General features: G+C 34.8%; 3 protein-coding genes and 1 long non-coding RNA gene across 10 annotated transcripts; 2 read left to right on the forward strand and 2 right to left on the reverse strand.

The window, feature by feature from the left end:
- Positions 1 to 1070: 1070 nt before the first annotated feature.
- On the forward strand, positions 1071 to 4090 carry LOC130740632 (protein WUSCHEL). Its single transcript, XM_057593297.1, has 3 exons — positions 1071 to 2520; positions 2600 to 2700; positions 3221 to 4090. The coding sequence occupies exons 1-3, from the start codon at positions 2097 to 2099 to the stop codon at positions 3572 to 3574; spliced, it is 879 nt and encodes a 292-aa protein (XP_057449280.1). The 5' UTR covers positions 1071 to 2096; the 3' UTR covers positions 3575 to 4090.
- A 2388-nt stretch (positions 4091 to 6478) lies between these two features.
- LOC130740633 (uncharacterized) lies at positions 6479 to 16298 on the reverse strand. 7 transcript variants are annotated; one of them, XR_009020216.1, is made up of 13 exons: positions 14272 to 14421; positions 14119 to 14172; positions 13876 to 14046; positions 12964 to 13064; positions 12461 to 12542; positions 12086 to 12167; positions 11711 to 11792; positions 11104 to 11170; positions 10801 to 10853; positions 10425 to 10489; positions 10256 to 10320; positions 9581 to 9650; positions 6479 to 8878 (listed from the first exon to the last, which is right to left on the reverse strand). It is a non-coding gene; the product is annotated as an uncharacterized LOC130740633 (long non-coding RNA). The 7 variants fall into 7 exon arrangements; XR_009020211.1 differs by lacking the exon at positions 14272 to 14421 and adding exons at positions 15490 to 15685; positions 15922 to 16298 and having other exon boundaries at positions 6489 to 8878; positions 10801 to 11170; XR_009020212.1 differs by having other exon boundaries at positions 6483 to 8878; positions 9561 to 9650; positions 10801 to 11170; positions 14272 to 14422.
- A 3369-nt stretch (positions 16299 to 19667) lies between these two features.
- On the reverse strand, positions 19668 to 20341 carry LOC130735819 (protein SMALL AUXIN UP-REGULATED RNA 51-like). The gene has a single exon (XM_057587711.1). The coding sequence runs from the start codon at positions 20267 to 20269 to the stop codon at positions 19955 to 19957; it is 315 nt and encodes a 104-aa protein (XP_057443694.1). The 5' UTR covers positions 20270 to 20341; the 3' UTR covers positions 19668 to 19954.
- Positions 20342 to 23965: 3624 nt separating this feature from the next.
- On the forward strand, positions 23966 to 24502 carry LOC130735820 (protein SMALL AUXIN UP-REGULATED RNA 12-like). Its single transcript, XM_057587712.1, has one exon. The coding sequence runs from the start codon at positions 24009 to 24011 to the stop codon at positions 24318 to 24320; it is 312 nt and encodes a 103-aa protein (XP_057443695.1). The 5' UTR covers positions 23966 to 24008; the 3' UTR covers positions 24321 to 24502.
- Positions 24503 to 26419: the final 1917 nt, after the last annotated feature.

Here is a 26419-nt window from a genome sequence, read left to right on the forward strand (position 1 = left end):
AATTCATGAGTACGAGTAATTTATTATTTTTATTATTGTATTTTTTTTATAAATATTCAATGGGTTCTGTAAATTTTGGACTTTATTCTATGCACTGAATTTTAGTGTCTAACTTTTCCTGATTTGCAAATTAATTTTTACAGTGAATATCCATATAAACACTTAAAATTTTAATAAATTTTAATGATATTCAATTCTAATCCGTTAATGTGAAAAAACTTATTCTTTTCCTTCTATTTAGTGCGCATCTTTAGCACACAAACACTGAGATTAGAGATTAATTTTGCAATCTTAAACTATCGGTCGTGGAAATACTTGATTCACACGAGAAAAAAAGAAACTAATAATTTGAATCAAACAAGCCTTGAGTTCGCCAAAACGGATTTCAAAAATCAAATCAAAACAATCTAATAAGATATGCTTAATTGGTTCATACAAGTGAAAAACTATATGAATGTATGACTAATATATAGTTTACATTTTGGGGGTGGGTGATTGGCCGGCTATGGAGACAAAAAGAAAAGAGACAGGAAGGTAAAGAGTTGGTTTATTTGACGAATAACACACAATTTTCAACCAAAATCCAATTCAACAGGATCACTATATTATTTGTTGGAACCTATCTAGCTATTTTGTCTCTATTTTATTTTCTTCACATAAAGTGCAATCACTTTATGCAAATATGCAGAAAACTCTGGCATAATATAAGAGAGAATCGTAACCTTGTTGTGTGATCAACTGATGATGATGGGGAGAAAGTAAGAAGAAAATGAATTTTGTCTCTAGTTGAGGATAAACCATTTTGAAAGGTACATATAACCAACCAAACAAGTGTCGTTTACAAATTATTTTTCTGTTTTTCTTGTCATTGCCAGAACTGATAATACAGGCTTGTACAAAAATAATTATAATAGCCCTTTTGAGATGCCCTCTTCTCCCAAGAAACTGTGTATTGGAAATATTTGTTACATATATAGGATGTACCATCCTATAAACACAATATGGTCTTGTTCTGCTGATCACCTCCCACTGGCTCAATTAGTACAATTAGAAAAGCTATACTTCCTGCAATACCTATGGATAGAGTGCATGTTTTGAAACTTTAAAGCTAGAATCAAATTAAGAAAAAAACTTTTGTAAGTGATTTTCAAGTTTCATGATAATTTTGATAAAAATTAAGCTGATCTAAGCATATTAAGAATGAAATGTGGACTGATGCAGAACACAGAATTAAAACCCTAATGAAAACATGGGTCATGAGATGCATAGTAAGTTTGCAAATACATTTTTACCCTCCACTTTTTGAGGTAAGTACAAGAATATCTTGGTAACTTTTTCTGATTCGACTTAATCATAGAGTATTAAAAAATATATAATGTAGGGGCCATGCCATGTCTGATATGTATCTCCATCAAAAGAAGAACCTATAATATTGAACTCCCAAATCACTCACACTCGCATCATTCTATTGCCATTCATTCATTCATTCAGAACATTTACTTTTTCTTTCTTTTCATCCAATATATCATTTCATGCCTCATTTTTCTACCCTTCACTACTACTCCCTGGCAATGCCTTTTGATCCAAGTAAATTAAATTCCTGGTTATTGTACCCTCACTTTCTATGCTCTCTTTTGTCCCTTCCCTTTTTATGAACACCTCTCTGTCAACTTCAGTCCTTCTCTCCCAGATACTTTTTGTGATTTTCTCTCATTATCACTCCATGTACCATGTGCCCCTTCTTCTATCACCTTCCTCCCCTATTATTATAATTTTAGTAATCACTCACACATACTATTAGTGCAAACACCTAATAGACATCTCATTTTTCTTTCAATATCTCTCTTATATCACATATCACAATTATCACTTATTTCTCTTCTCTTCCCTTCCATTCTCACTCAGAGTGTCTTATATCAGTGTAGATGTCTATAAATGATTTTTTTTACAACTTTATAATCACCCCTTCCCCTACTTATTCCCTCCAATTCATGCAGTAGTACTCTCCCTCACCTTCACCTACCCTCTACAATTGTTCTCTCATAATTTACACATTTGTTTTGTTTGCTTCTCTTTGTTTTCTTCTTGTTTCAAGTATGGAACAACCACCTCAACAACAACAACAGAATGAGGATGGTGGTGGGAGTAGTGGTGGAAAAGGGGGGTTTCTGAGCAGGCAAAGCAGTACACGGTGGACTCCCACCACAGACCAGATAAGAATATTGAAGGAGCTTTACTACAACAATGGAATAAGATCCCCGAGTGCAGAGCAGATTCAGAGGATCTCTGCTCGGCTGAGACAGTACGGCAAGATTGAAGGCAAGAATGTCTTTTACTGGTTCCAGAACCACAAAGCTAGAGAGAGGCAGAAGAAAAGGTTCACTTCTGAAACTCATCTTCTTCCCAATCCCATACAACAACAACAAAGAAATGGAACTAATGCTGCTTGGAAGCAACCTGAAGAACAACCCATTATTAACCACACCAAGTATTCTAGTAACAACATTTCAGCTCCTGCAGGTACACACAAAAAAAAGCTAACTTTACTTCATTCACTCTGATTCTAATTGATTAAATGTGAGTTTTATGATGTGGATAGGGATCATCACTTCTGCTCCATCTTCTTCTGCAGAGATTGTTTCTGTTGGCCAGATAGGAAACTTTGGTTATGGATCTTTGCCTATGGAAAAGAGTTTTAGGGTAAGTTAATTAGGATCTTTGGAATTTTATGAACCTAAAAGAGTACTAAATATGATTTTGAATATTTTATTTTACCTAAATGGATTAATTCCTTGCTATCTACTTTCTCTTTTTAATGATCTATCATGGGTTTCATGCGTCCATGTGATATTGGAGTGTGCACAAGCAAATGATAGTATATGATGATCCTTGATCCCTTACCTCATTTAACAGAAAAAGGGAGAAAAATCCATTAATTTTTTTGGTTCAATCCTTCAAATTAAGTTCAAACTTCCATAAAAGGAACAACCCCTTTCTTTCTTCACTTTCTTCTAAAATGATAAAGGTAAGTGTAAAGGAAAACTTTTCAGTAAGTTAGTTACATTTCTATTGAAGGGAGTAGTAGTGTTCAAGCAAGAGTTCACTACCTCAACTATTTACTAGATTTAGAGCTTAAGAGTACTCTAGGTCTAACTTTAGAGATCTTTTCTGCAAAGTTGAGTCAAATTTTGATCCTTAATTTTTTGAACCCTTTTGTTAGGACTGCTCAATATCTGCTGGAGGCAACACAGGCTATGCTGGAAGTGCTATAAACCACAACCTGGGATGGATGGGTGTGGATCCATATTCCTCAGCCTACACCAATTTCTTTGACAAAATAAGGCCAACTGAAGAAGAAACCATGGAAGAAGAAGGACAAGAGAATGGTTCACCAGAGATTGAAACCCTTCCTTTATTCCCGATGCATGGTGAGGACATTCATAGTGGCTATTTCAACCTCAAGTCTAATTCTTCTCACTATGCTGGTGGCTGGTACCAGACTGAAGAAGGGTACTTCAACAATGGTTCTCGTGCTTCCTTGGAGCTCAGCCTCAAATATCCTGATTTTGCTTAATTGCTTATATATATTAGATTAATTTGAAGGTGATTATAGCTATATATGATGCTTATTTGGTTATGAATTATGATGTCATTATGTATATGTAATCAATCAGCTTAATTAGGGTCTGTATGTTAAGTTAGTTAAGGACTTAAGGCTAATCAGTGTGAGAATGAACTGTTTTCTCATTGAAGAGAGATGTTCCCAGCCTGACACCTGTCATGCAGGGAACTTAATGAACTGACACTGACTAATTAATTATTATAGTTATTATAGTTATATATGTTTCTTTGTCTATTATCCCCATTCCCCACAAACATTCTTTCATTAATTTGCTAATTGAAATGATTGGCTTTAGAAAAAAGTTACTAACAGTGATAATAATGGAAATCAAGCTTTATCCTAAACCGAACATGTACAACTGTATGATCTGTATCAATAATTAAAGCAATAACAGTAATTATATGCAACTAACTACCAACTCTCACAATTTTCATATTTAGCTTGAAATGGAAGATTTGGTCACCTCTCTTTCCCTCTAATAAAGGCTTAAAAAGATTGTAGTCTTTTTTTCCATGACCACTTTCAAAAGCAGTAGAATCAGCAAGTGCAAATCCTGTGCATAAAAGAAAAGACACACTATCATTTTCTTTTGAATCAGTGATTCATTATGACATACTTTTGAACCAAAGTATGAGTGATCTGAACAGGATATAATTATTCTTCTGAGTGAATATCTTCTTCAATAACAAATTTTACTTAGGTTCTTATACTAGTTAACGCTTTGATTCATACTTTAAGTAAGTGGTTGAAAATTCGAATCTCAACTTTAATTAATATACAAACTGGTTAGTTAATTTTCTACCACTTAATGTGCTAACATTAAGGTGTGAAATTAATCACATGCTATACCTATTCTAAAAAAAGAGAGAGGCCCGTGTGGTGTTGCAAATAGTGCAGTGCATATAATATAGGCGCGTGAGGGTGAGATAGAGAAGGAAAGCACTGTCGACAGAGATTTGATGTAGGGACCACTGAAGGGCTGTGTTGTTGTGGTCTTAAGTGACTGACAACTTGTACGGTAAGTTTAATTTGGGCTTCCTTTTCTCAATCTCTATCTTCTCATTACTCATACATACAGCTTTATCTTTCTCTGAGCATTTTATGGTGCTATGCAAACTAGTGTATGCTATGCTATGAGTGTATATGAGCCAGAGAAAAAGGACATGACTATCAAATTGCATAGCAATATAGTAGCATAGAAACAGAGAGCCAACGGACCCGTTAAGGAGAATTATTATGACGAGAAAGACATAGCCATAGATAGACCACTGTGACCCTGCAAGTAGTAGTAGTAGAGTATATATTTTGAAGTTTGAACCTGCAGCTCACTTCGTAAATACCGCATAACAAAACTATTCCATGTCCTCTCCACAGTGAATAATGATCCCCTATTTCTCTGTCTATTCCCTCAAGTGGAGATCAATTGAAGTGTGTCCATGGATTAATTATAGGCTTAATTGTAACTTTGGTCCCCGACGTTTACCAATACCACGATTTTGGTCCTCCATCTAATTTAATTACATGGATGGTCCCCGACGTTGTAGACTGTGTGCAACGTTAATCCTACCGTTTATTTCTTAATGGAGGAGACTTACGTGGACGTCCAATTGGAGAGAGAAATGAGGTATGAGGAGAGAGGGAAGCACGTGAGTATCACGTGACCCTTATTTGAACCCATTATACCCAAACCCCTGACCTCCCTAGAACGAAGAAGGTAACACGATTTAGATCCCTAGGGTTTCAGATTTGGGTATAATGAGTTCATATAAGGTTCACGTGATACTCACGTGCTTCCCTCTCTTCTCATACCTCATTTTTCTCTCCAACTAGACGTCCACGTAAGTCTCCTCCATTAAGAAATAAACGGTAGGACTAACATTGCACACGACCTACAACGTCGGGAACCATTCATGTAATTAAATTAGGTGGGAGACCAAAATCGTGGCATTGGTAAACGTTGGGGACCAAAGTTGCAATTAAGCCTTAATTATATTAATTTAAGATGAGATAAGTTATTATTGATTGGAATTTGGTGTTCTTTTGAAATATGTTACTTTTAATTTGTTATTGATTTTCCATAAAGATTATTGTGATTTGTGAGGTATTGAGGCGTCACTCCTTGCTCCTGCCATGGTATTTCCTATGCATGCTATGTTTGTGTAGTTGTGTGCATTTCAATTAGTTAGACGAGAGTAGTCTCCGTGTGTTGAAGATGGTGCATTTCAATATCACATGCTATATTGATGTTATACTATGTATTAATTGGAATATTGCTAGGTGAACAATCAGTCCCATATTGGATGAAAATAGAATATTAAACAGAGTATAAGCATAATTACCTTAAGGATTTATGTTAGATACATATGGTGCCTAATCTATTTGTTTGTGGTTTCCCTTCTCTCTTGTGGATATATCTTCCTCATCTCATGGCCCCCCACCCAAGAACTTGAAAGAAAAGAGGTTAAAAAGAAATATAAAAGGGGCCAAAAAAATGAAATAGAAGGGCTAAAAAAAGAAAAAATATAAAGAGCCAGAATAATATGAAAGAAATAGAAAAAAAGGAGCTCAAAAAAGGGAAAAAAAGAAAGAGGCCCAAAAGACACAGAAAAAAAATGGAAAATTGGCACATGAGCCCACTTTCAATTTTCCCCTCCCATATGGGAAGAAAACATGTGCATGCCATCAATGTCCACAAAATGTCTTTCAAAAAAAAAAGTCCACAAAATGACTAATTTGCATCTTGAATCATATTCATTAGTTTTCAATGTAAATATTATAATTTTTTGAATATAATATTATTCATTTTAATGGTAAATATGTTGTTATAATTAAATATTTTTAAAAAATTATTTCAAAAATATGTCATCTAATATACATTGGAAAAAGTGAGATATAAGTTTTTTACTAAAAAGATATAAGTAAAAGGGCAATAGACAACGACAAATATCATCACCGGATAACTTCACTGGCCGGGCTTCGTTTTGTTTATAAGCTGCAACATGGGCTTACACATTTGGGCCGGATAAATGCATGTAATTCATTTTATGTTTCATTTTCATAGTTTTGTTGAAAAAAATGCAAAACTAATTTAAAATATTGCCTTCATCAATGTTTGTCAACTGAGTCTAAGTCACATGCAAGCAAATTATTCGTTTAGAGTAATTATTGCATGAATATTTTTTTTTGATAGGCAATTAATTATTGCATGAATATAATGTTGGATCATGTTAAAAATAGATTCATTCATGAATTATTTACAATTAACATGCGCTATATACTATTTACAAGATGTTTTTGTGAACCATATTTTGTTTGATTCATGTAATAGAGAAAACAAAAGAGAAATGGTTGACTCTAATGCATCTTCCGACTTTGCTTCTAAGTTCAAACATAAAAAAGAGAAGGATAGAAAGAACAGATACATCATACATGTACTGATTGAATTTGCAACTGCTATACTTTGTCCAGTTCTTACAAACTAGTATTAAACCCGTTTGTCCGTGCGATGCACGGATACTTTTTTACGAACTCCACTGTTAATTACAACTATTGAGTATTTGATATATATAGAATAATACAATGGTGTATTTACTAAGACATGCAATTTTAATTAGTTAAACACTTATATGTCGTTATTATCTTATGTTTATGTTTAAATGTTTTATCTTTCTTATATATGAATTAGATGAGTTTCAAATGTTAATTGTGTTTGACCCCTGTCGACTTGCACTTTGGTGCAATCTTTACTGTAAAAGATGAAAAGTTGACTGAAATGTAATAACATATTAGACTGTGAGGGAGATATTTGAAACTAAAAAAAAATATTTATACACATATCCAAGAGTAATGATTTATTCGTATCTCACTTTCTTTATCTCATTTCCACACATTTCACTATTTTCTCTTCCTATTATCTAAGGTGGAGTGGATGTGAATAAGAAGTGTCAACAAAACATTATTCCATGAGCTTGCAAATGAGCATACATGCATTAAAATGAAAAAGACAAATGATCCTAGTTCCTTAGAAGTGAAGTTACATGCACTTAAATCCTTAAAGTTCTAAATCCAATTAGCTTAATTAGTTTCTTAAATTCTATAGGTATTACCCAAAGATTTTGAGCTGCAATTTATTGTTGTTAACCTGTACTGGTCTAGCCATAATCACTACCGTTAGTATAGGTGTGTTATGTGTGCTTTTGTGGTTTTAAATTATGATGGTAGCTAAAAAAACAACTCCCTCGGAAACAACTTTCTTTTAGAGACCAAAATTGTTCAATTTAACTCAGCTCTCAAGCATCTCTCTAGCTATAACATTTAAATGATGTCACTGAAAGAAAAGATTAAATTTTATGATTGCCAAACCACATAAAACATATACTTGGTTTTTTAAGAGATAAGATACAGAAAGAAAAAGGACTAAAAAACTGTAACACAAAACTGATAAGATTAAAAAACATTGTTGTTCACATAGCTCTTTGAAAGTTTGTTAGTAGTTAGCTAATTAAACAAACAAAAAAGCATAACCGTATAGACAATGATTTAGCAATCACACAATCAAAAAGTTGATTAACCTTGGCCAGAAAGATTAAAGTTAAAATTTTGAAATTAGAGCTTATGTGATATTCACACTTATAATATCTCTTTACTAAAGTAGATTCTTTTTTTAAGGTGAAATATAGTTTAACAATAGTATTCAGAGCATGAATATCAAGTCAAAATATTTTGTTTTTCAGCACAATATCAAATGAGAAGATGTAGCATTTTCATGATCACCTTCCTTCAAATATCCCTTCATCAAATTCTCTCACATATGATCATCTAACACCATCACACTAAAGCTATTACTAATTATCCCTATCTACCAATAGTTGTATGAGACAACCAACCAACTATTCTATATTTGTATAAATAATTTCAATTTTTCATCACGTTTAACAACTGCAGTTTGTCATGAGTCATTTTCGACAGGTTTAGCAGTTTCAACATCTCAAGGAGTGGATTCTTTCAAAAGCTATTACTCATTATCCCTATGTACCAATAGTTGTATGAGACAACCAACCAACTATTCTATATCTGTATAAATAATTTCAATTTTTCATCACGTTTAACAACTGCAGTTTGTCATGAGTCATTTTCAACAGGTTTAGCAGTTTCAACATCTCAAGGAGTGGATTCTTTCAACTTCTATAGTCCTCTTTGCTAATTCATCCATTTGCATCTCTTCCTCATCAAGTTCATGCATTAAAGCTTCAATTTCTACAATACACCATTAAGTTTCAGGGCCGGTTCTCATTTATAAACATATAATACATATTACATATTTACTTCTCTAAAGACACAAAATCATACACTACACACTTTATCCTCTAACTGAAGTGCAATTACTTGCCTATTTTTTAGCTCAGTCACTTTCTGATCAATTTTCTTCTCAATATTTGATATAACATTGTGCATAAGGAGATATAGAAATCCCCAATTATAGATAAGCATAAATTCATAAGTGCAATACATTATGCAACCCAGGAAGTAAAAATGAGAACTACCACGAAGGGTCAACTTGAGGTGGGGGGTCCAAGATATAAATGTAGAAACTTACGGCATGAAAATATATTGCCAACATCAAACACAATATGGAGACTCTAAGAAGGAAAACTGTGATATCAGTTCTGATTTGATGACCATATCTTAGTTTTAGTTTTTTCTACTTCACCTAATGTCTCTTGCTTGTCGCAATGACATTTAGTTGTTTTCACTGGCTCTCAAATTTGACATTCCTAGAATAGCTTAAAATTTTCCTTTTATTTTTTCTTGTTTCTTTAGTTAGTTCTCATCCTAGGAGATTATGTTGCTTTCACTTAGAACTCATGAACTTTCCAAGAACCCAAATCAATAATGAATTCATAATGTAACAGCTTCAGAAGCTAAAAAGGCATAGTACTTTTTCGCTAGTTTCTTTACCAATTTCTTGTTTTTGTTTATCTTTCAAAGCTCCAACATCCATCCAGTAGTCCAGCCCTTTCTTTTCAGCCTGCATACGGAAGAATAAAACAATTGAAATTAACCCAGCAAAGAGGGAAAGGAAACACTTGAATGGTAGTTGTCAACAATTTTCCAAAGCACACAAATAAAATTGACACTGCCAAATCCAAATCTATCATTCCTCCCAATTTTCCCATTCTCTTCTGTTGAATCTGACATTAGGAGAGTGATGATTGTGTATTCTCATTACTTGGTGAAAGTTTATATACATGGGTGCATTTACACTGATTTTTTTAGATAAGCAAGTGCATTTACACTGATGAATCTACCTACTGAATATAACTGATATAGGCATATACCAGTTAATAACTACCAACTGACAACTGTAAAAATAACTTTTAACAGACTAATTAACACAATTGGTAATATCTTCCCTTTAAACACATCCTTTTGTCCCCCTGATCATACTTCACTTCTTTAGACCGAAAAAATTATAGTCATTAGTTGAAAATAACAATAATCAAAGAGCCAAACTTTTGGAACTTATTAACTTGAGAGAAACAGCTGAAAAGCCATAAGATAATTCAAGACTGGTGAAAGAACAGAATCAAAATCAATGCAAGCCCAACAAATTTATTAGTTGACTTGACTCACTATTCCATCTCTGTGGCTTTCCTCATAGCTCTTTGGGAACAACTCTTAAGGAGTATATTTAAACTCTGCATAGCATAATATATGAAAATCAGCTAATGCCATAAACAGAAACCATTCATAAATAAATGGAAATATATAAAACAAAGAAAAAGCCATGATAAGTGCATACATTCCCAATGAATCTTCTGGTTTATCAATATCAGCAGCATCAAGAACCGGGAGGGCATCCCACACCTGTGTTATTAGATAATAACAATCCATCAATTCTAAAGATTTGGAACACTACGCATACTTATAAGATAATTCTTTAGGAAACAAAACTGAAGCAGCATATGTATTTAATTATTTCATTAGATTCTGTCCAGATCAAAGGGATACAGATAAAGATGAATAAAAATTACAAAAAATCAAAGAAAATCTGTAACAATAATGGCGTTGGTGACTGAGCTGGGGAAAATCAGTAACAAACTGGGGAAAGGAAGGAAGGAGAATCAGAAAGCAAAGCAGTAAATTAGAAGAAAGGAAGGAAGGGGAAAAAAACTAACCACCAAGAGGAAGAGAGTTGGTGACTGAGCTTGAGATGGGATAAAATTTAAACCTCAACAGACAAAAATGTCAATACCTCGGATTAACAACACACCAAGATTACAAAAAATAACAGAGAAAATAAGAAAGAAATAATAGTCAACAAATTAACAATACTTAATGAAACAAATCAACCAATGCACAGAGATACACCATATTTTTAAGGAGTTACATAATACATATCTAGAAAAACCTAATGAATGAATGAAAATACCAAAATCGTTAAAAGAAGTTTTTAGATAAGGAATGAAGTCTGCACTAACCACACACATGACCAGACGTTTCTGCGAGTCTTTCAAAAGCAATTTCTGCCTCATCTGCAAGAGTGCCCTACAAAAAAATGGAGAAGGCAGAAAATATTAGAAGTTCAGTAAAGATCACATGACTCTAACTTCTAATCTTGACCATAAATGGAATCTGCAGTTGAAGCATTGAAGAAAATGGAAAAAAGAACTCAATGAAGACACTATAGAAGAGAGAAATCAAAAAGCTTCACATCCATTATTCCAGTTGTTTCAATCAGTAAATTTTAGAGGGGATTCACGGGACATCATAAGCTGCGGAGAGGATTCACGGGTCCAGCAGTAAAAGACATCAGATGAAATCAACAAATATAAAGGGGTAAACCAGCTAAACGATGCCAGGATTTATAGAGGACCTTGAGTAACACAGCAATGAGAGAAAGCATTAACAAATTTAACAATAACACAGCAATGAGAGAAATCATTGACATTGTCTTGGCACTGAAGGAATGTAAGAACTAAGAACATACACTTATCAAAATTAGAAATCTATATTAAAAAAAAACCAATATGAGGGGAAAGCCAATAAATAAATACATTTCAACATGTAGAAGATAGCTATCCTCACCAGTCGTTTCTAGAGTAGCATTCTTGGCAGAAACTGGAGTTTTTGCAGCAGACTCATTGGGTCCCTTTTTGCCCTTATCCGCCTACAAAACATATAGATTAGAGATGGTGAAGTTTTCTGCTCATACAATCATCAAATAAATTATATTACTGCAGCAACCCTATGTGACATTACAATAAATCACAGAAAAGTCGGTTTTGGCCTGTCATTGAAATACAAAACTGGGGGAAAGAGTGTTCCAATCTCTACTGAAGGAATGTAAGAACTAAGAACATACACTTATCAAAATTAGAAATCTATATTAAAAAAAAACCAATCTGAGGGGAAAGCCAATAAATAAATACATTTCAACATGTAGAAGATAGCTATCCTCACCAGTCGTTTCTAGAGTAGCATTCTTGGCAGAAACTGGAGTTTTTGCAGCAGACTCATTGGGTCCCTTTTTGCCCTTATCCGCCTACAAAACATATAGATTAGAGATGGTGAATTCTTCTGCTCATACAATCATCAAATAAATTATATTACTGCAGCAACCCTATGTGACATTACAATAAATCACAGAAAAGTCGGTTTTGGCCTGTCATTGAAATACAAAACTGGGGGAAAGAGTGTTCCAATCTCTACTGAAGGAATGTAAGAACTAAGAACATACACTTATCAAAATTAGAAATCTATATTAAAAAAAAAACAATCTGAGGGGAAAGCCAATAAATAAATACATTTCAACATGTAGAAGATAGCTATCCTCACCAATCGTTTCTAGAGTAGCATTCTTGGCAGAAACTCGAGTTTTTGCAGCAGACTCATTGGGTCCCTTTTTGCCCTTATCCGCCTACAAAACATATAGATTAGAGATGGTGAATTCTTCTGCTCATACAATCATCAAATAAATTATATTACTGCAGCAACCCTATGTGACATTACAATAAATCACAGAAAAGTCGGTTTTGGCCTGTCATTGAAATACAAAACTGGGGGAAAGAGTGTTCCAATCTCTACATCAGTTAAAGTTTTTCATACAATTTTGCATTTTTCTGATGCATAGTAACAAAGCATCTCAGTTCGCAAATCACTACCCCCCCCCCAATCAAGCCAAAAGAAGCATAAACACATGACACACGGTAAAATCATCAATCATACTACTTTTTTTACAATAAAAAGCTAGCCTTCTTTCTTTTGACCATCAATCAATCATGTTAGTAAATTATATTACAAAAGAAAAGAAAAACATAACACAAGAATGATATCATTACCTTCTTAGCAGGGGTAGGGGTCTCTACCTCTTCATCACTCTCATCATCACTATCTTCTTTTTTTGCAATCTTAACCTTTGTACTCCAATATTATTTGGCATCTGTGTTAACATAATTAGCAGGATACAATGTTATATTCAAAATTTGGAGACAGTCAATCAACAACAAAAATATTTTGTTTCCTTGAAAGAAATTTCCAACTCTACATACAAGTGAGTGCCCTCAGCATGACTCTTCTTTTATTTGATACCTTCCATTACATTGGATGAGAAGCATAAAGAAACCATTTAGTACTCATTGACTGGCTTATCTATCCATTACTTTTCCCTTAGACATAGCACATTTGGTGTTTCCTCTTGTTATACTCTCAGACTGTTCCAAAATGGAAGATGACTCTTAACCAGTCACCAACTAAAATACCTTCCCACTTTATGCTATTTTAAGCTTAATGGCAATCCTTGTGCCACCCTTTGTTTGTACAGCTAAAGTACACCCTTCCAAGTGCATCCAACAATTAATCGATCATTCACAATTGGAGGCATGGGGTTATTTCCCAGCAAGTTGAATCGTCTATCAAGAGCTCATCTACCACCATGCCATCCCGCTTACAATTCACCAGTGCAACCATAAACCTCTCATTTTCTAAACACAAAGGATACATTAATTGTTCTTCCTCCGGAAGGTCATAGATAAATGATGGAAGATTGCTATTAAAAACCATGAACATCACCAAGAAAAATTAAGAGATTATTCTCACAAAAGACAAATGCTACAAAAAAGATCTTCTGTAAAAGAATCTTGTTTGATCAACTTGGGAACATTGGATTTAAAAAGAAAAGCAGCTTGAAATCCCACACATTCAGTAATAAACTACAGAAAAAAAGTGATTTAAACCCAGAGTGAGTACAATACCCGATCAGAACTTATAAGATCATCTTCGTAACCAGACACATACTCTGATGATTCATCAGATTCATCCTCTTCCTCATCTTTCTTCGGATCAACAATCTTTACTTGTTTTGCTGATAGACCAGCAACAGCAGCAGGTTTTGCTGTATTAGCAACCTTGGCCTTCAGTTTTGCCTATATGAAGATAATTATTAGCTTCATGTGAGCAGCAGATACATGAGAAATAAGAGAAATCAAACAAATCACCTCGGATCTTCCATGCTTCTCTACCAGGGCATAAGCTTCGAATGGAATTCATGTCTGCAGATACAGAATCAATAAAAACACAGTAAGAATAAAAACATAGTAAGAATAAATCAGATCAGTGAATGAGATAAAATATAAGAAGAGAGTTTCAACCAGAAGAATTGGGATATAGGAATGGTGAGAATGGGAGTTCACAATAGGGGTATTTATAGCCAAATTTTTAAATTGAACTGACAACAATAGAACTCAATACACTGGCAGAGAAATCTCTTTTCACAAATTGGAGTGTACGAAATATATTAAACAAAATGAATAAAATTAATGAGGATTGAGATTGATACTGACCATTTGATAGAGTATACAACTTCTACTGATACATTCAACCATAGTAGTTGGGGTTCACGTGAGGAGGATGACAAATGAACAGTGGACCATTTAAGCTGTCGATCGGGGATTGGTTCAACAATAATCGACGGTAGGACTGTTCATGGTTCTCTGAGAACCGAAGCTAACCAAGAACCGAACCGAAAACCGAACCGTTTAAGAACCGAACCTTTAAGAACCGAACCGAACTCGAACCTAAATTGAAAAACCGGTTCGGTAACCGAACCAAAATATCAACTACCAATTCAGGTTCGGTTCGGTTCGAACCATAGTATATCGGTTCGGTTCGGTTCGAACCATCTATAAATATGCATATTTTACCGAACTGGTTAACCAAAATTTGTAACCGGTTCGGTTCGAACCATACTATATCGGTTCGGTTCGGTTCTCTCGAACCAAAATTTTGGTTCAGGTTCGGTTCGGTTCGGTTCAAGCAAAGAACCGAACCATGAACAGTCCTAATCGACGGCAACGTTGGCTTGAAATACAAATCAACCGGCGGCCAAAAGCAATTCCTCGTTAGATCAATCGGAAGAGACTCTATTGATGGATTGGTGACAGAGGGGTTGAAAGAGGAAGACTAACACGGAACCACACCTAGGGTTTAATATTGAAGTGGATGAAGGAAAGGCTATGAGAGAAGACACGAAATCAGAAGGAGGTGGATGGTACGGATGAGTAGGTAGAGAGGAAGATAACACACGCGATTAGAGACCTAAGCTTGAGGAGAGACGGTGATGAACAGTGTGAAAGGCAAAACGACGTCGTTCTTCACTCGTTGAATTGAAAAAAAAAAAAAAAAACATAATGAAGTTAAAGAATAACACGTGTCAAAGCGTGATTGGCGGTTTTATAGCTACAGTAGTGGAAGATTAAGAAGTAGTAGATAACATGTAAAAAACACCACTATACGAAATAATAGGAAAGGGAGAAAAAAATAACGAAAATATATCTATCTACATTGCTTCAATTTCACAAAATACATACACAAGAATCCCCAATTCAATGTCAGAAATCAATCAGAATCTCACACCGTGCTAGTATCAGATACACAAGAATAGTGTTGCTTGCTTCAAGTAATTGTTGATGCGACTGTAATTGTAGCCGCATCAAATCAAATTCATCCGCAATTAGGCCATAACCGCAATTGCAGCTGCATCAACGGAGTAATCTGCCATGCATTCTGCGACATATCCGTGACGGAACCACAATTTAAAAGCTTGAATAGAAGATAAATGGAAAATAACACAGAGTACATGTTGATCTATCTATGTATTACAAGATAGATAATGAACTTCTAGTTCTAGATCCAAGCAAGGACTATTTTCAATGGTGTTGTCGATAGCAGACTTTTTCTTAATGAACTCAATGCAATCTGCTACAGCTTCACTATGGTGAGAATCATTATAAGGACTATACCGTCGTTGCCGTTCTCTGTCACCGCCGGAGCCGCCACCGCGGTTATTATTGGTTGCTTTTGAAATAGCTGAGAACATCATCAATCGGAGCACTGCTTCCCTGAAACGCTCTAACAAGGTCATCGGGGAGGGAATTTTGTTGCCTTTCATTTGTGGAATGCATTGACCCTTCATCATCTTTTCGTTTCTTTCTGTTACTCTGTCGATTTGTTCTGTTTCCGGGAGAATCGCTTGCTTTTTATATGAGAATTTAATTATTGAATATGGAACAATGATTCAATAATTAATATGTGTTGGTATGGTTGGTTACTCTTGGATGGCTTGAATGAATGCACTAGCTAGCTAGCTTGTGGTTCACTTCACTGGCTTTAAGTTAAGCCGAGAAAGTTGTGACAGAAAATAGGAGAATATTAAATTCTCTCATGGTTTGTTGGTATATAATGAATGGATGAGCCAAAGGCAATGGCTTATTATGAGGCTCACTCACGGATTCAATTCATGTTACTCAAGGATTCAAATTTTGTCTTTGACTGAGAAGCCTTCACATGTTTACATGTGCATGCTGCTTTACATTACACTACATCTATTAAATGCACGTACCTATATCATTTGCTTTTATATAATGCCTTCTGCGCCGACTAAATGTTGGTTGGAGTTTCGTTTATGAAATCCCATATGATTAATAGCATAAGACATAATTCAATCATTAGATTTGTTAAAACGGCCGGGTTGGAGCGGGTATGGTGATCGACCTAATATGGGTCAAGCCAGCTAGCCCAAATTTGCGGGTTAAAGGCGAGACAAGCAGGTTGAGCAGTTGAGCGGGTTAACCCATATTTTCACCTCATAACTTTTACTCATGCAAGACTTATACCGACAATATTTGGATCGTCGATAATTTAATTTGTTGGAAACTTTCTAATATTGAGGCCTTTTGGTATGGTTAACAGTCTAACACCCGGTTTTCTTACAATGTGAGAAGCCACAGTCATTGTGAGAAGAAATTGTCTCAAACATTTGTTTCTTACTTAGCTTTATGTAAACTGGATATTATTGTTGCCTTTATAATGTCCATAATCCCTCAAGGTTAAATATTGAAACTGCATGTGTACTTTTAAGTACTTTCTGCATGGAAGACAACACATTTAATTAATAGCCTATAGAGACTTACATACATAACGATTTCGACATAATAGATTGGCAGGTAATGCATGAGAGAGCTGAGAAGTGTTGATTGGTTTAACTATAAACCTTCACTGTTTGTGCGACCTTAGCATAGAGCCTGCCCTGTTTTGTCTTCACATAATTTTTTGGGGAGACAAGAGTAACATGGCTTCACATGTGCATCATTTTAAATTATAGGGTCCCCCTTTCTTCATTTATAAACTCCATCAAAACACCTGTTTAAATTGTATAATGCTATGCTTATTTTTTGACAATTATAATAAGTATCCTCTTAATTATAGAAATTTTCTTGCGTATACCACATTTTTCTGATGACGGGCTTAATATCAAAATGCTTTTGTCTTTTCATTGGGCTGAAGAACTTATAGGCCCAGTCCCAATTCTGCTTCTCGTCTCTCTTTTTCGGCAGCAGATTTGAGATGAAAAAATTAAACTATGAAAATAACTTTGCATTTATTTTAATAAAATATTTTTTAAAAGTTTAATTCACTACAAAGAGAATATAGATAAATAATAGATATGATATATGATGTGATGTAACAGGAAGATGAAGATGAAGATGAAGATAAAGAAAAAAAATAAGGGTGAATACTTAGTATTAGTTATCATGAATCATAATTGTTCACAGATTCAATGGAACCATGCTGGCACCCTGAATCATTAGTGAGTTAGGTTGAGTGAAAACATCCCTTAACTCAATGAACAAATTAATAAGAGTCTAGAATCATCACAAGCCTAACACGTCGCAAATAATTAGCACTCCTAACTAGAAAATTGTAGTTGGAATAGTGAAATTAGGTTGGTCTCATTGTTTCATTTTTCTGAGCCAAACTGTATTTAAAACATGTGGTTTAAGTATTAGTCTCATCTGCTTAAGGAAAGAAAATGGCTTAATCAGGTCTTGTTCTCAACCTAAATGATCCAGGGCAATTGTGCAATTTGCTATCCTCGTCGTACAACTACATGATATTGTTTACTTCAAAAATAGTAAAAGTGCCATTTGGAAATGGCCCCCCAAAAAAGCAATTAACATGAATATATATATAGGAGAAACCATGAAGTCATATTGTTGAGACAAAATTAAAGAAAATCACTGGGTAATGCTGAGATGCAGCAACCACCAGGAACAAGAAGTGATGGAAAACAGAATGTGTGCCCGAGTTGTTTTCCAACATGATAATAACATAATGGCTTAATCAAGTTTTTGGTCCCTAACCTTTGTCATAAATATGGCTTTAGTCCCTCGCCGGAGTAAAGGTGGGGATTGGTCCCCAGTTTTTGGCAAAATGATTGGCTTTGGTCCTTCCGGCCGGTTGGGTCAACGCCGGAGCTCCGGGATGCCCATGTGGCATGGCCACGTCATTTAATGAGTCCATTTGGAATTTTTTTCTTTTTCATTAAAAAAAAACCTTAAATCCCTCCTAATTAAATTCTTCCCTTCCCTGTGCAGATCCTCCTCCACCTTCAATCTCTGCACCGTAAAGAACAAATTCATCTCTTCTTATTCACTTCAATCATACCACCATTCCCAAATTAACTCACCAACTAATACCAAAATTAAATCACCAACGAACAATTAATCACAATCTGATTGTAAATTACAAATTATATACTGAAGATGTGCTGAAGCTGCTGAAACGGTGGATGATTCATCCTCTGCGGTGGTCACCACTCACAACCACGGGCACAACCTTCTCCTCCTTGTGGTAACTGTCTGTTTTTCTCTTATCAAGTTATCATCTTATGAAAAAAACTGGAGAAATTCATCTTCCTCCAGCAAACATTCATCTACACTCAAGAACCCAGATTTCAAGAAGATAATCCCAAAAATTCTTAAAACCTCTCCTTTTCCTCCTTCCTTTTCGTCCTCCTTTCTCTCTTTCTCGTGTGCCCAAAACCTCCATCTCCAAACCCAAAACCTTCATCTCCCAACTTCTCCGGAGAGAAAACCCATAGAGAAAAATTCCAACTCCAATGCTTTCTTCTTCCTGAAATAAAACTCAAAGATCAATAAAACCCATTTGTGTTTTACTCCGATTTAGGTTTTTCTCATCTTCTACGTCCACGCTTCGAGCTTTCTGCTTCTTTTGGTTTTTTTCTTTCTTTCTCAGAGATGCCTCGATCTGGGAGGGGCTTAGGTTGGGGTGGCTCGATCTGGGTGGGTTGGGGTTGGGGGTGACTCGATGTGGGAGGGGTGGGGTTGGGGGTGGTGGCTTGGTGTCGGGGCAGCTCGATCTGGGTGAGACTGGGGTTGGGATCATCTTCATCTCCATGTTCATCTATTTGTTATTTTATGGGTTTGGGATTTTGTTTTCTAGGATTTCTGCTGCACTTAGGTGAGTGTTTTAATTAATTTAAAGGAGGTTAATTAGGGAGGGTTTAGTATTTTAATTATGGGTTTTTCTTAATGAAAAAGAAAAAAAATCCAAATGGACTCATTAAATGACGTGGCCATGCCACATGGGCATCCCAAAGCTCCGGCGTTGACCCAACCGGCCGGAAGGACCAAAACCAATCATTTTGCCAAAAACTGGGGATTAATCCCCACCTTTACTCCGGCGAGGGACTAAAGCCATATTTATGACAAAGGTTAGGGACCAAAAACTTGATTAAAGCCATACTCCGGAGTAGCTCCTTAATAGGATATCAAAATTTAATCTTGAGAAAAATAAGCTAAATAGCTAATACAAACATATTATATACAATTCAATCACAATGCCAATGGTAAAATGCTAACAATAGTGATCTTGTGAGAAGTTCAGAACCACCACTTGACAAGGGGTTTTAAGCCGCAAACCACCGCATGACAAGGACTTTCATGTTGGTAAGCAATGTCTATCTCTTCCTTCCTATCTCATCAATGAGATTAGGGACTCAAAAACCACTTCATCACAGGGAATTGTGAGTCCCATGTCATGACAGAAACCAAACTCTTCCTCAGCCCTTTGGAGCAGACCTTGAAACTCTGGATGATCCAGCCATGAAATTGGGACAATGTGTCTTGTCCTGTTCTCACCAATATACACTGCAAAGTGTCCTTTTGGTACATCTTCAGGAAGATTTTCTTCATTGTTGCTCTGCTTCTTCCCAAAACTTGAGCATCTTTTGAGAATTTGCTTGATCACAACAGCTTGTGATAGTTTATTGGACTTTCTGATGGCCATTATATGAAATTCTTGAACTTTGAATCTTGTAAGCAGAGAGGGTTTAGGGAGGTAGATTCAGAGAAGTGTGGACTCTATAAGGTAGCGTGTAGAGGTATTTATCATGAGTTGGTATAATAGATAATGGATAAGGATTTTGATTTGTTCTCAGTACACTTTCTATTAGAAAATACTTGTTTTAAAAGATAATGAAATAAATTTGACTTTAAAAATTGGTTACAAACTTTTTGTTAACAACAACGGTGAATTCAAACTTTTTGTTAATATCTATGTATTAGTATATTTATTGTTTTTCTGTTATATATTTGCTTATATCTCTTAATCCAAAACAATAATTAATCAATAAAAATAAAATTATCTTCTTCCAATTACAAATCTTTCTATCTACCTTCCATTGATCCAAAATCCAGCTCATATCACACATTTATCTCTTATATTTCATCTATGAGACTCAGTCATGAGGGGTGTTGGCACATCTGTTTTAGGCCAAACTTGTTTACTGGGAAATGCAAGTTCCAACTCCTGTGGACTTATGTTTGTCTGCTGCTGGAGACATGGGGCCACTTACTCTCTCATAACTTTTTTTTTTTCTTCTTGAAATTTGTCTCTAATAATCACTTGATTATGTTAGGCTTTAATCAAGTTTTTGGTCCCTAACCTTTGTCATAAATATGGCTTTAGTCCCTCGCCGGAGTAAAGGTGGGGATTAATCCCCAGTTTTTGGCAAAATGATTGGTTTTGGTCCTTCCGGCCGGTTGGGTCAACGCCGGAGCTTTGGGATGCCCATGTGGCATGGCCACGTCATTTAATGAGTCCATTTGGATTTTTTTTCTTTTTCATTAAGAAAAACCCATAATTAAAATACTAAACCCTCCCTAATTAACCTCCTTTAAATTAATTAAAACACTCACCTAAGTGCAGCAGAAATCCTAGAAAACAAAATCCCAAACCCATAAAATAACAAATAGATGAACATGGAGATGAAGATGATCCCAACCCCAGTCTCACCCAGATCGAGCTGCCCCGACACCAAGCCACCACCCCCAACCCCACCCCTCCCACATCGAGTCACCCCCAACCCCAACCCACCCAGATCGAGCCACCCCAACCTAAGCCCCTCCCAGATCGAGGCATCTCTGAGAAAGAAAGAAAAAAACCAAAAGAAGCAGAAAGCTCGAAGCGTGGACGTAGAAGATGAGAAAAACCTAAATCGGAGTAAAACACAAATGGGTTTTATTGATCTTTGAGTTTTATTTCAGGAAGAAGAAAGCATTGGAGTTGGAATTTTTCTCTATGGGTTTTCTCTCCGGAGAAGTTGGGAGATGAAGGTTTTGGGTTTGGAGATGGAGGTTTTGGGCACACGAGAAAGAGAGAAAGGAGGACGAAAAGGAAGGAGGAAAAGGAGAGGTTTTAAGAATTTTTGGGATTATCTTCTTGAAATCTGGGTTCTTGAGTGTAGATGAATGTTTGCTGGAGGAAGATGAATTTCTCCAGTTTTTTTCATAAGATGATAACTTGATAAGAGAAAAACAGACAGTTACCACAAGGAGGAGAAGGTTGTGCCCGTGGTTGTGAGTGGTGACCACCGCAGAGGATGAATCATCCACCGTTTCAGCAGCTTCAGCACATCTTCAGTATATAATTTGTAATTTACAATCAGATTGGGATTAATTGTTCGTTGGTGATTTAATTTTGGTATTAGTTGGTGAGTTAATTTGGGAATGGTGGTATGATTGAAGTGAATAAGAAGAGATGAATTTGTTCTTTACGGTGCAGAGATTGAAGGTGGAGGAGGATCTGCACAGGGAAGGGAAGAATTTAATTAGGAGGGATTTAAGGTTTTTTTTTTAATGAAAAAGAAAAAAATTCCAAATGGACTCATTAAATGACGTGGCCATGCCACATGGGCATCCCGGAGCTCCGGCGTTGACCCAACCGGCCGGAAGGACCAAAGCCAATCATTTTGCCAAAAACTGGGGACCAATCCCCACCTTTACTCCGGCGAGGGACTAAAGCCATATTTATGACAAAGGTTAGGGACCAAAAACTTGATTAAGCCTAAAAGTTTTTTCCCATAATTGATAGACTTTATAAGCAATGCTATAATGATTTTAAAGTCTCATGCGAACAGAGTTTGATTCTAATTTATAACAAGAGTTTTGCTTACTTTTTAGCTCAAAGTGAGTTCTAAATTGCATTTGCACAAGTAGGAACCATGTCAAAACCTCTCTTTAAATAGAGATTAATCCAATAGCAGTTTTCCTAGGCAATATCATTTGTTATTCACGGGATTTAATTTTTTGAAACCCTCTTTCTTTAACTTGCATTTTCTTGCTAGAAAAGTGAAGCTTGAAAGATTATTGGTTAAATGTTAAATCCTAGGAAAACTATTTTAGAATCTTAACATGCTTTATTGCTTTTGAGAACTAGGAAAGTTTATTTAGGTCTTAAAATAAATAAATTCATTAAAACCATCTAATGATTAGGTTTTGGGTCAATCACAGGCATTACAAGCAAAACGGGGAGAAACCAATGAAGAACCTAAGTAGTACTAACATATTTGAATCATTTTCTATTTTCTTAGAATTAATTTTGAAATCAAGAACTTCATACTCACCCAAACTTCTCCTCATAATCAATTTTATCTCATTAAAAGGGCTTTTCATGGAGGAATTGGGTGCAGGGTAAAAATTTATTTTGATCATTTTACATGCTTCATTTATTAAAATCCCAAACAGGCTTTGGGTGACATCATTTATTGTTGGAATATAAGTGTGAATATAAAAAGTCTAATGTGATGCAAACTGAAGTGTTGCGCGATTTATTGGTGAAATCCGTAATTTGAAGCAAGCATCTCCCCCAACAGTTAGTTACCAGTGTAGTGTTCTGGTATTCTTGTTACAAGACTGCATTTGTTTATACTTCTGAATTATTAATCACATGATACAGGGCTTGTGCAATTTGGTATCCTCGACCATCGTACATGATTACTTCAAGATAGTAAAAACACAATTTCAAAATGGTCCCCCAAAAATCAAATTTTCATGAATATATATTTTCTGTTACTATTAAACATGAATATATGAAACCATGAAGTCATTTTGTTGAGACAAAATAAAAGAAAATCACTGGAAAAAGAATTGATGGAAAACAGAATGTGTATCCGTAGAAAAAAGATTTGTAATTGGAAGAATATAACTTCATTGATTATTGTTTTGGATCAAGGGATATGAGCAAATATAGAACAGAAAAGCAATAAATCTATAACAAACTGATAAAATATTATTCCTAAAATTAAATTTTCAATTCACTGTTGATGTTATCAGTAAAAGTAAAACACACCAATAAGTTTGTTACTAATTTTTATATTAAAATTTATTCCCTTATCTTTCTTCGATGAAATAAGGGGTTTATTATCTTTCTTAACAAATAATTTTTGCCATTGTGTACTCATTATTCACTGGACTATGCTTAATTGTTTATAATTATGTAGTCTGCTCATATTTAAATAAGAGAAATTTCTATCTTTTATCTCTTTCTTTCTAAATATCATAACAATAAGATTAGTGATATCATAAAAAAGATGAGATAGGAATAGAAAGCAACTGCCAATAAAAATCCTTATCTATTATACCATCCCATGATAAATACCTCTCCACGCTACCCAAAATCCGCACTTCTCTGCTCTACCTCCCTAAACCCTTCCTGCTAACAAGATTCCAATTCAATAATTATAACAATGGCCATTAGAAAGTCCCATAAACTACCACAAGCGGTTATGATCAAGAAAATCCTGAAAAGATGCTCAAGTTTTAGGAAGAAGAAGAGCTATCCTGAAGATGTACCAAAAGGCCACTTTGCAGTGTATGTTGGTGAGAACAGGACAAGACACATTGTTCCAATTTTATGGCTGAATCACCCACAGTTTCAAGGTCTTCTGAAAAGAGCTGAGGAGGAGTTTGGCTTCTGCCATGACATGGGACTCACCATTCCCTGTGATGAAGTGGTTTTTGAGTCCATAATCTCACTGATGAAGTGGGTTAGACATTAATCACTTGTCATGCGGTGGTTTACAGCTTCAAACCCCTTGTCAAGTGGTAGTTCTGACTAGAATTTTGCATTTGGTATGTGATTGAATTGTATAGACGTATAGTATGTTTGAATTGGTTTTTTTTTTCTCAAGAATCATTTAAATTAGTTTATTTTTCTCAAGAATCAATTCTGACATCAAGAACTTAGTCACAAAAATTTCTCTGAATATTTAATTTTTTGATACCCTTTTGCTTTAACTTAATTGCATTTTCTTGCTTGAAAGATTAGTGGTTAGATCTATTAAAAATTGTATTAGAATTTAGACATTCAAACCTTTTGATGGCCAAAACAAAAAGAAGCTTTATTGCTTTTGAGAACTAGGATAGTTAAGATGGAGGTCTAAAATACATAAATATGATCCATTTATATTGTGAAAGTTTAAAATCGTCAAAAAAAAGTGCTTTGTTTTTATTCTTTACTTGTATATATTAACTGTAAGTAATTTGTAAAGGTGAGATTTAAGTTACGTGATGTACCCACGGTTGAATTAAAGTTGGGGGGGCATACACAGGCTGTTGCCACCATTCTAAAACTGCAAAGTTCAAAAGCATTACGGAATTATGCAAAAGTTTATTTACCAAATTAAAGAATAACAATCACTGCAAATAGCATCAGCAGTAAGAGAAGTAACCATCATCATGTTTAGTCTTGCAGGGGAAAAGTTTGCACATTGGCCGCTATTTCTTTTCATGTATTGGCTTCTTGCTTAGCTCAGCTAGCATGTGACCTGAATTAATATGTCTAACTAATTAACCCAAATTGGGTGTTTTTGGATTGGTCATCTCATCCCATGATTAAGGACGATATCAGCCATATACGACTGAATATGTTACTAATTATAAGCATCATATATACCATGCGGTTATGAGAACTATGATACCCATAAAAAAAATATGCGTGAACACCCTATTTTGCGGCAGATATCAATGACATTTGTGTACACCAATTCTAACTCTAACTCTTATGATTAATAACCTCGTTTGACAGAGCACTTAATAGTGACAACCACTCACAAACACCTCACAAACCTCACAAACACCTAAGTAAAAACCTTCATAATTAAAGTGGAAAGTGGGAGAAAAAATATACTTCTCCTTTGTGTCAATCAAAAACACTACAAATATGAGTGTTTTGAGTGATCCCATGTGGTTTTTAATTTTTTGGTATAGTTAATTTTTATAAGTTTTTTTTGGGTCAAATTGATAAGTTTGACTTTTTTTTGGTCAATGATAAGTTATTAAGTTTGACTTTGAGTTTAATCTCTACGACCCTTACTTGTGGGCTTGTGGCCCAATTTTTTGATGCTTTTTATGAAGAAAAAAAATATTTCAATTTATTTCATAAATGAATGTTTAAAACTTTTCATAATGATTAAATAAGGTTTTTAAAATAAAAAATCCCAAAAAAGTATGCTATTTTCATAATATTAAAAAGTAACTTGAATTATTAATGGTTCGTTTGCTCTTCCATCTGAAATATATATATTATATAGGACTAGGACAACGTACTTGCCCATACAATTAGAAGTACTGTGTTACCTTCCTTCTAAATTACTTGAAAATTACAGAGCACTAATGCATTGCCACCAAATTAGTGTATAGTCATACTCAGCAGTACTTTCTAGTATCTAATTCCATGATTGTTAACAAATTGAATAATCGTCATTTGGCAAATACATGCTTAATGTGTCTGCAACATTGTCCATTTGGTGCACATGGAAATGGGGCCTCATTGTCCATCAAATGGGTCCCTCCTTTGTCTTTCATTGATAAACAGATAACAAAATCCGATTAGCTTAGCCACAAAATTAAAATACACTTATTTTAAATATTACTGGTCTACTTAAAACTATGATGATTTAATTTAAACTTTGTCTAGAATAATTTAGATAAACCCACCACTTAAGTCAACCAATTTGTTTGTAACATGATTATCTCTTATTAATGAATATTTGTGATCTAAATAAATAAAAAATTAAGTTTCCTTTAAAATCAGTTTCTCTCCAAAGCAAGGGTATTGATATCTAAAATTGATTTTATTTAAAGTAGATCCAATTCA

Source organism: Lotus japonicus, chromosome 2 (assembly GCF_012489685.1).
Source record: "Lotus japonicus ecotype B-129 chromosome 2, LjGifu_v1.2".
Lineage (NCBI taxonomy): Eukaryota > Viridiplantae > Streptophyta > Magnoliopsida > Fabales > Fabaceae > Lotus > Lotus japonicus.

Bases quoted from the DNA above. Each gene is read 5' to 3' on its own strand.
- LOC130740632 (XM_057593297.1), top strand. From the start codon at position 2,097: ATGGAACAACCACCTCAACAACAACAACAGAATGAGGATGGTGGTGGG. The intron at 2,521-2,599 runs GTACACACAAAA...TGATGTGGATAG, and splicing joins CAACATTTCAGCTCCTGCAG to GGATCATCACTTCTGCTCCA. The intron at 2,701-3,220 runs GTAAGTTAATTA...CCCTTTTGTTAG, and splicing joins CTATGGAAAAGAGTTTTAGG to GACTGCTCAATATCTGCTGG.
- LOC130735819 (XM_057587711.1), bottom strand. From the start codon at position 20,269: ATGGCCATCAGAAAGTCCAATAAACTATCACAAGCTGTTGTGATCAAG.
- LOC130735820 (XM_057587712.1), top strand. From the start codon at position 24,009: ATGGCCATTAGAAAGTCCCATAAACTACCACAAGCGGTTATGATCAAG.